Source organism: Pongo abelii, chromosome 23, assembly GCF_028885655.2.
Source record: "Pongo abelii isolate AG06213 chromosome 23, NHGRI_mPonAbe1-v2.0_pri, whole genome shotgun sequence".
Classification (NCBI taxonomy): Eukaryota; Metazoa; Chordata; class Mammalia; order Primates; family Hominidae; genus Pongo; species Pongo abelii.
Window position 1 is genome coordinate 52,586,853 of NC_085929.1, and position 12,802 is coordinate 52,599,654.

General features: G+C 51.7%; 1 protein-coding gene across 1 annotated transcript in view; it reads left to right on the forward strand.

The window, feature by feature from the left end:
• The first annotated feature begins 7,894 nt into the window (after positions 1 to 7,894).
• LOC100452318 (uncharacterized) overlaps positions 7,895 to 12,802 on the forward strand; it is a 40,712-nt gene continuing 35,804 nt past the window's right edge. The window contains exons 1-3 of the mRNA XM_054543803.2: positions 7,895 to 7,949; positions 8,371 to 8,516; positions 8,677 to 9,357. Coding sequence (XP_054399778.2) covers positions 7,895 to 7,949; positions 8,371 to 8,516; positions 8,677 to 9,357 — 882 coding nt within the window. The remainder of the gene's footprint in view (positions 7,950 to 8,370; positions 8,517 to 8,676; positions 9,358 to 12,802) is intronic.

A 12,802-nucleotide genomic window follows, 5' to 3' on the forward strand; every position in this document is an offset into this window, starting at 1 on the left:
CGGTGCCTCTTTACTTGCCTGCCTCGTTTCTGTGCATCCCTCCCGAGGCCACCACTTCTATGTAGCCTTTCTCCTTTCGGAGGAACAATAATCTAATCTGATCAGTGTAAGTTTGCCTCCATGGAATGTTGATGCCCAGGCTGGAGACCCCGCCACCCCTCTCTCAGCAGTGCTTGCAGACATGAGATGGTGAGGGTTCTCCCAGGCTGTCCTCAACACTGATCGGCCTTTGATATTGAGACCATGGGGCAGGTGCCTGCCAGGTTCACAGAGGGCTGTAAGCAGGGATGAGGCTTAGGTGGGGCTTGGAACCACCTCGGGTGCCTGGCTAGGGAGGCTCTGGTTGCAGGGACTGGCAGCCAGGCAGACGAGGACAGAGGAAGGGGTTATTGTCATCTCTCAGCTCAGGCAAAGCAGCTTTGTGACAAGAGCTCTGGTGGGGCGATTGTGTCTGTGATTTTATACCCAAGGTCTATTTGCCCCAGTCTAGTTTTGGGGGCTGATCAGGATGCACCTGGCAGGGAAAGTGGGCACCTCGGACGATGGAAGCCACTGCAGGGAAGATGGGGGGAGAGCTCCCAAAGCCAGACCAGCTTAAGGCATTTCTGGGACCTAAATTTCAGTGGGGCTCTGTTTTGCCTGGAAACTGTTCGTAAAATAAAATAAGCCTACGTGTGTATGAGTATGAAGGCATGGATGGTGATGTTTTCCTTAAAAAAACAAAAATAACAAAGCGCATGTGTGTACACAGCGGTCGGGGTCCCAAGTCTGTGTAGTATCAGGCCTAGTCACGACTCCACTCATGTGGGCCTCAGTTTCCCCAGTCTTTAAAGAGCTAAGAGAATTCTTGTTCTGTCTGCTGCACGGGCCAGGAGAGTCGTGAGGCGAGGTGAGACCACGTTGTGTACATGATGAAGTGTTTGCTCTGCACACGTGAGGTGCTGTCCTTACTACCTTAGGGAAAACCCTCTACTCTGAGCCCGTTTTTTTGGGATTCAAATGGTTAGTGATTGACATGGTGCCGGTCACTTACTAAGTGATCAGGATGATTTTGTTGACTTGAACCGTGGTGTCAAAATCCTCTGCATTGGCTGCAAGAAAGAGGGGGGCTCAGCACGGTGAGAAATGGAGTCGAAACAGAGAGCATCCCAGGTCTCTGAAGGCCTTCGAACATGACAACGAGATGGCCCCCACTTTGGGGGATTGGAGTGGACGGTTTGGAGATCCCCCTGGGACATACGCCTGAGAGCCCTAAGCGTTTGTCCCGGGGTCCAAGCCTGTCATCTGCAGCCCTTCATTGCCCTGCCTAGCTTGGACTGCGTAAGCGTCTGCTGGGCCCAAACCCCAGCCCGGTCCACACACTTGGGCTATCTCTCCTGGGGGACCGGATTGTGCGGCCTCCAGAGCTGCCTGGCAGAGGGCACACCTTCTCGGCACGCTGGTGCCGCACGCACCACACTCCCAACACCGGTTTGCTTATGCTTTGTCCTGATGTTGATGAATGAGGTCAGCCTGGCTTACCATTCACAAAATAATTCTTTATTGCAGAGAAAGCTTTTCTCTATCTGAGATCTGCCCTTGTTATCTACAGCAGTTATGCTTTCCCTGGCTTTTGGTGTTTGCGTACGTGTAATGAGGAAGAGAGTAACCCAGGGAGAACGCAGATAGGGCCTGCTCCTTCCTCTGGGCTAGGGGCGTTCCACCAGGCCCTCGATCAGCCCCCAGGCCATAAAGGCAACAAAACATTTATCGCTACACACACACCCACACACATCTACATATACACACTTATGCACACATATACATATGCGTACACACACACACACACACACATATCCCAGGATGCTATCCTCGTGGAGCTAACATTTGATATTCTAAGTATTAAAGTTTGAGGCACCAACAGGCTGTCTTAAAAGGCTCATTCAGCCTGTCTGCCTTGGAGCTGTTTTATTTATAATTCTTCTTGTCACGTCAAAGAACTCTGTGTTTCTTGCAGACTGTGTTCGGGTGGTTGAGTGTTTGGTTTTTGGCTACAGCCGGTTACTTTTTCCGAATCTGTAGGTCCAGGTGTGCGTTGACAAGGTTTTTCCCAACTCGAGAAGTTTCTCAGGGAGCCTTGGAGTCCTTCTATAAATTTCTGGCATTCTACGTGTGAGAGACTTCCAGTTTTGGAGAAGTCGAGAGAGTGAGGGAAGGAGCGTGCGGTTCTGAGTCCGCTGCCTCCTCTCAGACAGAAAGTCAATGGGCAGCATTTTGCAGTATATTTAGAATGCAGACTTGAAAAATTGATGGATAAGATATTATTAGCAAAGGTACAAACCTTTGATGATATTCAAAAACCCCTGCCTCTGTGCATCATTGAAAACCAAGCGAAAAGGAGTGAAAATAGTGAAAATACCTATCCACGTCTCTGATTACTTTGAAATCGATTTTTAAAATATATGTTTATCATGTAAATATTATGTAGACTTTCATTTTCAAGGTCAGTGTCCCTTCTTGTCTGGTTGCTTACATTACCACTTTTTTTGGGAGTTAAAAAAATGAACTTCATGTTCTTTCAAAATTAGGAATTATACCGAAAGTTGCCTATAAAATAGCAAGACACAAAAAAACATTGGTTTTCTTCTTTAGCATTTTTTTGGCAGCAACTAAATATTGTCTTGTAGTGATGTTTAGTTAAAACACTTCTTTTATTTCTGTAGAAAGGGTTCCTATGAAAAATCTGGCCTTAACCATGAAGTTAACCAGATCTAAAAGCTAGGATACTTGGACATAGTCAGGAAAATGAAACTGTTTTTATATATAAATTAGTCACCTGTGTTGTGTGAAGTCACATTTGATTTTTTAAAAATAAAATGGGAGTCTCTCAATAAATAAGACCAGTGTGGTCAAATGCCAAACAACTTGTAATTGACAATCCCCCAAAACCAAATCCCAATTTCAGTATGAGTTCCATTTGCGGGCAGCTTAAGTTTGTTGTAGTAATTTTAAAGAAGTAATCTGTGAAATCTTGATTTTAGTAAAAAGTTCCTACAGTCCCTTGCAACTTGACAACAAACCATTTGAGTTCAAAATCAGTTTTTTCTCCTTTCTTTTTTTTCTTTATTCTAGACGAATTTACCTAGCCCACTGAAGACCTGTACAATAAAATATTATAAGTAGCACATAAACTTTTTAGAAAAATGTTAATTTCCCAATTTCTGATTATTCCATTTAAGAAATTGTAGAAGTGATCGACTAAAATTAATTCAGCACCCACTTCTGGAATGGTAATTTTTATTTTTTAAAAATTTAGTTTGGTGCCCTTTCTCATTCCTCATTTAAAGTCAGGAATCTAGCTTTGGCATTTGATAGATGCATATATAATCAGAGATATTGGCCCGTCATCCTTAATACATATTTTCAGATTTGTGTTGTTACTACTTTGAAATGGAAAACATTAATCGTAATTCCTCATTCCTAAGGGGAAATTTTTCATACTAGCATGTGTTTATTAATATTATGTACAATATATTCATATATGATTGAACACACGCCTGTCGTAGACTTCTAGTTGTTTTATTCGCTCCTTTTAATTGAAAAGTAATAATTAACCCCTTAAGAATGCTTTCGGGGTTGTTAGACTTCTTTTTGAGATACATACGCAGGCACCGAAACACGAAACATGAATGTATAGACTTCCAAAGCATGTTAAAGGTGACAAAGCGCTGCTTACAGAGGTTTAGAACCAGACATGTGATTGCACGCGTGTGGAGCTGGCACCATCAAAGCACGATGTGCATCACTCATAGAGGCAGGCACACTTAAGTATGTTCTTTACATTGAAAAAGAAAGGAAAGAAGATAAGAAAAATGGTGCCAGCACGCTGGGCTTTTTTTGTTTGCTGTTTCGGGTGGGGTGCGCTAGTGCAGTGTCCGGCGTACACTTTTGTCCTCAAACAGGCTTGTTTCCCGGTCAGAGTTTCATTGTTGCTGGTAAACAAATGCCAAGTTTGACAAAAAACAGTGAAATAAAGCAAAAGATTTTGAAAAATGCTTCATCATGTCAGAAGGAAAGAACCCTTTTCACGGGTGCCTGCCCACATTTCCTTGCCCAGCCTGAGACCCTATTGACTTTGAATTATCTTTTGCTGTTTTATTTCTATGAAAATTATAAACGCATATGTTTGTCCAAGGCGGATTGATGCTTAGAGATTGCGTATAAATAACTGAGAGTGAAAATAAACCCATCATGCAGTAGGAGCGTATGTTATTATGAAACAGGCCTATCAAAATGGACTCTCAAACCTGCAAACTACTTTGAAACAAAGGCAAAAGAAAAAAAAATCATAAGCCTTTATCCAGAGTCCCCAAAGCTGCTGAGCAGCTCCTCAAAAGGCACATTGTCTAGGATGATCGAAGTGGCATCTTATCCAGGAGCCACCGAAAACTTGCAATCTCAAGTTTATTGGGCTGGCTTTAAAAACATCATTATTCTTGGATGTGCAACTAAATCTTCAGAACCCAAGTGAAAATGTAATTTTTCACTCACTCGTCGTCCTTGCTTTAATTAGATTAAATGCATCTGTTTACTAAGTCCTCATAATGCCTTGGATACTGAAAAATTTAAAATGTCGACCCGTTGAGAAAAAAGAAACAAACCGAAGCACCCCCCTCAGCCTTCTGAGGCTGGACTGTGGGCCAGGGGCTGGCGGAGAAAGCAAGGCAGCAGGAAGTTGCCGGCTCCATTCCCATTAGGCAGATCTGGGGAGAAATCAGGGAAAAAATAACTGTATAAGGCTGATACTGTAAACATCCTAGTACAGCAACAGCCTTCCTAGACCTTATTTTCAAACATCTGACCTCAGGCATGGCTGTGGCCCACAAGCGAAAACCAAGTTTTTCTTCCTGGAAACTTGTCCATCATGGTGCTCATCAACAATGTAAATTTTCTGGGTTTTCTTGTTGATAATTTGAGCATACTTTAAAAAATATTATTTACTTTGAATAATATGATAGCAAATAGACAAAAACAATCTAACCTGAATAATATCCAGTGGAATTACCTGAGTGCTATTATTTTTGCTGAATAAAGCAGCATTTGATTTCTGAATTTGCAACCAAATTATATGTAAATCCTTGCCAAGTACAGGGGGAATTTTTTTTAAAAGAGTGTGTGTTCTTGAATACTGTTCTGACTTATCTGATTTCCTGCTTTACCAAATAAAAATTGGAAGTGGGAAAAAGGCATTAAATTAACTTATTACGGTGTGAGAGCAAGAAAAAAAATCATTTAATAAAAACAAGGTTAGCAAGCCAGTATGATTATACAATGATTTCAGGTGAAAATTACAAAGCTAATATCCTGGCATTTAGTCACTGCGTTCAGTAATGATACAGTTGTCAAATTTGTATTTGTGCCAATGGAACAAAACTTGTAAGTGGCATAATAGAAGATAATCTCTTTTTCTTTGTGGCTTTTTAAATTCAATGTTTTAATCCACCCATTTAATCACAAAACATATATCACATTAGTTATAATATTTATAGTGTTTAGGAACGTGATTATAAATACAGTGTGGTTGTTGGATGCAGCTTTTTTTTTCCTTTTTTCGCTTGAACGTGTATCTCCGAGGTATGCATCATTTCTAGAGATTGCCCTTGAGAACAGTTTTATTGAGAATAGTAACCATATATTTATGTTCAGAATCCCCATTTGGTCGTTACGGGGTGTGTTCATAATTTTGGAAAAACAAGATTCCATATTAAAAGGCCTGGTGCTTATGATGTTTAGATCTCCGCATTCATCTCAGTTTCTAAAGCATTTTTGTTCTTCTGGAGTCCCTAAACTTGCTAAACCACAAAATATCTGTAGTATGTTTTTTAAAGTAGTTGAACCATACAGCAACGATGGGGTACAGGAGGAGTTTATAGAGCAGTTAGCGGTTGAGTTCTGCCTTGGTGTGGCCAGGTTAGGAGGGGCTACAGGGGCATATGTGGGGCTTTGGGCACTGCTGGGCACAGACTCATCCTGTGGGAATGTGTGCTCTTACCCCACACTTCCTATTTGGGGCTGAAAATTTTAATAGTGAAGAAAGAAAATTATAAAGCACTGTGCTAGACAGGATTGATTTCCCCTGCTGTATTGCTAGAAGGTAGACACGGCATGTCTGAGTCTCAGGCTGCCGAGAGAGCCGTGCCCTTTTCTGGGGAAGCACAGAGCTCCTGAGCTTCCAGCTCTGGGCCCCACAAACCTTGGAGCTGGTGGGTGAGGGGGAGACACAGGACCTTCCTCAGGAAAAGAGGGCACCCCACTCGATAGTGAAGCCACCAGGCAGCTATGGAAAGTGAAAGTTGGTCCGGATTCCAATGAAAAGATTAATTGGAAAACATTTCTACTCCATTTTCTAAAACGGAGTTTTCCCATAGAAAAAAAAAATAATAAAGCTATCCCTAAAATTCTTTCAGCTTCTAAAAACAAGATGCTATAGTAAGATTCCAGTCCCCACCGCCCCAACTCCCAGGAAAGCAATTGGGAAGGTTTCTTAACATACCCTGAGTTCTTCCTTCCCTCCCCCTAAATTCCGTGTGTCATGGGGTGGAGGCACTGGTGAGTGTATCAGGGTGGCTGGCACAATTCACAGCCACAATCATGCGGGTCTAGCGAGCTGTGGAAGGCAGCTTAGTGGGCAGCGAGGCCCTGGCAGAGTTGCCCAGCTGCCCCAGCCCAGCGTTGCCCTCCTGGGCAGTCTAATCCAATGTGAAATGAAGTTTCCTGGGAAGCAGGGCACACGAGGAACTTTTGAATTTACCAATGGCATAAAAAGTATATATATTTTTATGACAACGGGCAAGTTTCAATTGGTTGGCAGAAATGGCGAGATGTGACGTCAAGGGACACTGGTTAGAATGCCAAGGCCGGCGGCGGGGGGTTGGGGGGAGACAGGCACAGACAGACATTGGGATGGGACCCGAGAGGCCTTGTTTCTCTCGGTCCCTGGCCGCCAAAGGGCTGTCGCAGGCGTCTGGGGACAGTCAGTTCCATGCGGCTCTGAGCCAGGGCATGCTCGGGCAGGGAGACGGGGTCTGCGAATAGTGACTCTGTGTCCGCGTGCGTCCCCGAGAGCCGGAGGCCCAGGCCGGCCCCTCTGCGGTTTGGGAACCACTCAGGCGCCTCTGTGGAGCGAGCGGGAAAAGACGCCGCGGCCTCCTTGGCATTCTAACCCGTGTCCGGACCCTAGAGGCCGGCCGGTCTCAACCACCGGGAGGGCCTGGGAAGGAGCCGTGTGGCCCGGGGCCAGCAGTGTCGGTCGCCATCGGGCTCCGAGAGAGCAAAGCTGTGGCCTTGAACTTCTCCCCGAAGCTCCTGTGCCCTGAGTCGGGGAAGCAGGAAGTTGTTGCCACCGGGAAGGAAGAGAGCGCGCTCGGAGCTGGGCAGCGGCTCCAGGCACCGGGCCCCTGCCCATCCCACGCCTCCCCGGGCACCGTGAACCACCCCCCAACCCAACTCCTCCAGGCACCTTGCGCGCCCCTCTTACATCTCCCGGCACTGTGCGCTGACCCCTGCCTCCGCCGGCCGGCTCCCGTGTGCCGAGTCCGGATTCCCACCCCTCTGGGCACCCCTCGCACCGCGGGGCCGGCGGTGTCCTGGAAGCCGCCGCGGGGTCGCCCGTGCGCGCGCTCCGCCCTGGGGGAAGCCCGCTGCCACCGTCGGCCCCGAGCGCTGTCCCGGGGCCGCGTCGAGAGCTCCGCAGCGCACCCTGTTCCCCGCGGGGACGAGCCTGGAGAGGCTGGCCGCTGTCCGCGGCGCGCTCGGGGCTGCGGGCACCAGGCTGCGGGGACTGCAGGGACCGTCGGTCAGCCAGGGGTCCCAGAACCGGGCCCGAGCGTGCGCGCGCGTCCCGCTGCCCGCAATCATGGCAGCCGGCGCCTCGGAGCGCAGCCGCCGAGCGCGCCCCAGCAGTTGCCTCGGTGCCAGGGCGGCGGGGGCGGGCCGGGCCGGGCCGGGAGCTCGCGCCCGCCCGCCCGCCTCGGCCGCGCGGGCCCCGGGGCGCGAAACGGAAGGCCGCTGGGTCTCCGCGGCGCGGTGCCCCTGCCCGGGGCGGGCGGCGGGAGGGGCCGCGGGGCGGGAGCGCGCTGGAGGGGAGCGCCCGGGGCGGCGTGCCCGCGGGGACGCGCACGCGGGGCTGCGGGGCGAGGCGCGGGGCCCGGGCGGCGAATCCGCTGCTCGCACCGCCCGCCCCGCCCGCGCGCGCCGTCCCGGGGTGGGGGGCGGTGGAAGGGGGAACCCAGGAGGGGCGGCGCCCGGTCTTCACCCGCAGCGGGCACGGCGGGGGCCGCGGGGGGCCTCGTTGGTATTCCGGGTGCGGTTGCATCCGCGACCTCCCCGCAGAACAGGGGTACCCGGGCGCGCGGGCACCGCCGCAGCTCTTGGGCGGTCTCCGCGGGCTGCGGGGCCCGCAGGCGCCTTGCTTTCCCCGTCCCCTCCTCCCTGGGTTCCCCGTGCTCCCTCCCCCGCTCCGATCCGGCGGCGAAGGGGTGGGCAGGGAAACGCGCTCTCTGGGACAGGTGCCAACTCCGAGACAAAAGACATAAAATAGGCGGCAACGGGGGAAGCGCGGCCGGCGCGCTCGGGCGGGGACGGCGGCGCTGCGGGGGCCGCATCCTCGGTGCCGACCTGGGAAAGTTTGGGAAGTAGCCGCGGCGGCTTCGCAGCGGCGGGGGACGCGCGGCCCGGGTCGCCCTACGCGCCGCGCTCGCCCTCTCCGCGCCGCTGCTGAATAATTCATGGCGCGGCCGCCGGCCATTAGCATGCACCGGGCGCGCGGCGCGTCTGTGCCAAGCCGCCGCCGCATTCGGCGCCCGGGCAGCGCCAGACGAGCGGCCGCGCGGCGGCCGGGCCCACGCTGTCCCCGTGCCCGCCCGCCCTGTGGCACCCATTGTGCCCCGGCCCTCCCCGCCGGTCTGTCCCCAAGCCCGCCTGCAACCCACCGACGGCCCGGCCCTGCAAGTCCTGGCTCGCGACGCCCGCCCCGGAATGCACGTGAACTTGGAGAAAGTCGCGGGGCGCGCCGGCCGGGCTCTCCGCGGCAGGGCGTGGGCGTCCCCGGGCCGGCGCGCTTTCGTTTTCGTCTGGGACAAAGGTCCCTTGCGGCGCGCGGACGCCGTGACCGGGTCCTGCGGGCCACTCTCTGGCGCAGTCGGGTCGCTAAGCGCAGGGAAGCCGGAGCCCGAAGGCAAGGAGAGACGCGGCGCGGGGCCGGGGAAGTGGGGCCTGGGCCCTGCGCTTCTCCAGCGGCAGTCCAGAGCCGTCCCACCCTGCGAAGAGTTGCGGGAACTGGCACCGCTCTGCCGTCCGCCGCTTCGACGCGGGAAGAGGGTGAGCGTTTGGAACCCAGGACTCAGACCGCTAGCTGAGGGCCTGTGCAGCTCTGGGCACGCGAGCGCGGCGCCGGCGGCGGCCAGGCGCGGTCCTCCCGCAAGGGCAGGGCTGTCGACCTGTGCGCCCCAGGTCACGATCGGGTTCACGGCGACTCCTGAGGACGGTAAGTGCATATCTCACTTTCGCTGCTTAGTGAGTATTTAAATATTAATGAAGGGATCTCTAAGAGGGACCCTTCCGTAGGGCAGGCCTTCCACAGACCAGGGAACGCACCGAGGAGGTTGCTCTTGAACCTGAAGCCGCACCAGCTTGCAAGAACTCCACTCGGCATTAATCTGGATCTTGGAATTTGTGAAGCACAGCTTCTAATCTCAGGTGTGCAGGCTATTCGCCAGAGAGAATCTTGTTGAACACATAAAATAAGTGTTAGCAGACATCTTAAACACAATGGGAAGAAAAGAGAAAACATCTGTTTTTAGAATTTTTTTTTTTTTTTTTTTTTTTTGGTAAGATGTGTTTGGAAAGGTTATTGGGAAGCTACAACTCTTTCTTGGAAGATTGAAATATTTCATTTACTTCCTAAACCCACGCTGCTGATTTTTTCCCCCTGGTTGGACACTTGGGGAGAGCTGATTTAAGGGGGGATCCTCGGTTCGGCGTTGGCGGCATTTGGGCCGATTCGGTGAAAGGCCCTTGTGTGAAAGCTGCTGTTTACGGTGGTGTAAAACGAAAAACAATTCATAATTATTTGTAATAAATGCTCCTTTATAGGTGCCTCACACACAGGCCCAGCCAGTGGCCCTGGGGAGTTTGTGAGGAGCAAGAAAGGGGTGAAGGAATGCTTACTTGCTACGATTATAGGGTTTTAAGGTAACGTGGAGATTAATTTTTTCAAAGTTGGGTTTCAAAAGCCGAGGCAGCCTGCAGGCCAGCAATAGCTTCATTTTATTTGAGTTCATTGGTTCTAGCTCTTTGGAGTTTTAAAATACGTGTTTGTCCGTGTGTGTACGGAGCTAGGGTTAAAATGAAACCCCAAACGGTGGGGGATTGAGCCTGCTTTTTAATATGATTGTGCCACAGGTGCAATTTCCCCCCTGCCCTCCCCACCTTACTGAGGTGGTTTGGATAATCTTGCCGGGTGCTTTCACCACAAAATAATGGGGGGCCTGTTTCTATAACACCCCAGGGCCATGAGCTGGCTCTTGGAGGCTGTGCTTCCGGGAACGTGGACAGAGGCCTGGGTAGTCCAGGCTTGCCTCACGCCTCCCTCCCAGTCGGCTGCCTAGTGCCCTCCCCAAAAACCCCAAGGACTGAGGGGACCATTTCAGTCGGGTCCAGCCAGCCACGGCTGGAGGTGGAAAGTTTGCCTCCCTGCTGGAAGAACTAACCTTGGGCGTCTTTTTTGCTGGGCTGCCTCCCCCATTGCCCCCTCGCCCCATTTTGGGTTTTTATTTATGACTTTATCAGAGGCAGTTAGCAGACATGAAACCTGGGGTGGGACATTCGGGGGCGATCTCAGAATCGGGGCGCAGCTGCAGAAGGCATGCCGTGATAGCCGGGAGCTTCTGCTTGGCCTGGCGTTGGCAGTGACGAGGTCGGTAATTAGAAGAAGCTCAAGTTCCACCAGGGCCTTGCCTGTAAAATGCTAGAGACGTTTACCTGGAGGCCACAGCAGACTGGGAACATAGCACGGAGGGCAGGCATGGTGTGGCACTCTACTGAGGCTGCGGGGAGTCCCTCTGGATTAAAACAGATTCCGAAACAAGCGGTATCCAGCTCTCCTGCTCCCACAGGCCATACCCGGGGCTAGCCAGGCAAAGGCCTGAACGTCGGAGGAGGCAGTCTCCAGGGCCGCCAAGTGAGGGCTGCTATTCGTCAAAGCTCCAGAGCCCTGTCTCCTGCCACACACAGTGTGCCCCTGGCCCATGAAATGGGATGAGGTCAAGATTCTGCAGCCAACAGTCGGGGCCAGCGCTGGGCACAGAGGCCCTGGCGAGGCCCCGTCCTGCCTTTGTCCATGTTCCTTAGAGCCAGCTCAGCCTGACAGAGTCTCAGGGTCCCACCAGGGGCTTCCCAGTGGTGTTGAAATCTCCCATCCAGGCACAATTCATTTTTGAGGGCACACACACAAAAGACAAGGCTCTGAAAATGAAACTGACACTTGTCTGTTTTTTTAATCACTTCTGGATTTAACATCAAGAATGTGGAAAGCAGTGGGCCAGGGCCACATGGACTATGGTGTGGGCTGGTGGAAGGATGGGCCCCGGTTTTTCTGGTTTCGTTTTAAACCAGGGCCTACCCCAGGATAGTCCGTCGCCTGCGCTGGGGCCTCACCAGGCCCCAGACCCTCCTGGGTGAGAAGGGTCTCCAGGGTGCTGATGGGGACGAGCTGGGCTCCACTTGGGCAGTGCCCCTCTGCCATGGTGAGTTCTCGTGCACACTGCCTGAGCAGGTGCAGGCTAGCAGTTTGCCTTGCTCCCCAGGAACAGCATGGTGCTTTGCAGCAGGGTTACTTTTTGTTATGTGGTTTGCACCTGGCTGGGTCAGGCTGTCTGTGTGAACCTGTCTCACTCCCTCCGACCCCCTAAAGGGCACTGGGGCCTGTCCTACCCAGCATGGGTGGGGTGTGACTGGGAGGCAGACCATGTGGCCCAGGAGGAACTGGGAAGAGCTCTGCCCACCCAGATGGGCACCCTGCCTGGGCAGGTGCTGCCTCGTGTCCAGGGGAACCTCTCGTGCAGTGTAGATAAAGATGCATGCCTGTGCTGAAGGGCGGCCTCTAGGAAGGGAGGGGTCCTTCCAGGCCAGGCAAGAAACACCATAAAGCCACCATGCTTCCTTGGGGTGTTGTCGTTGGGTTTTGAGGGTTCTTTGCATGTTTGGGGAGAGAGGAGAATGCTCTTGCCGAAATCGCAGCAAGCTGGAGTCTGAGCACCCTGAGCTTCAGTCTGCCCCTGCCCCTCCCTGAGTGACCCTGGCACATCTGAGCTCCTCCCTCAGCCTGGATTCTGAGCTGTAAAGTGGGAAGAGTGTTAACCCACCTCAGAGACTTCAAACATTATTTCCATAAAGCGCCATTCCAGGCACGTTGTCGGGGAGGGGCGGGACATAAATGGCTACTGCTATTGTCACTTATTGTTGTCAACAATAATCACTGTTGTTGTTTAATTTTTATTTTACTTACCACTACTATTATTTTATATATTGTATGATGTTATATTCTAAGTAACAGATAACCCAACTTTGGTCTCATCCGAAAATGAACCAAGAAGTTTACTCTCCCGGCCCCACAGGTGGGAGCAAAAGTGGACCTTGATGGTACCTCCCAGGTAGACTGGCAGGAGCTCACAGAGCCAGCACTCTCCTCACCACAGGGACTTGGTGTGAATGTGGCTTCCAGATGCATCTTGCACCTCACATTAGGTACAGAAGATGAGACCAG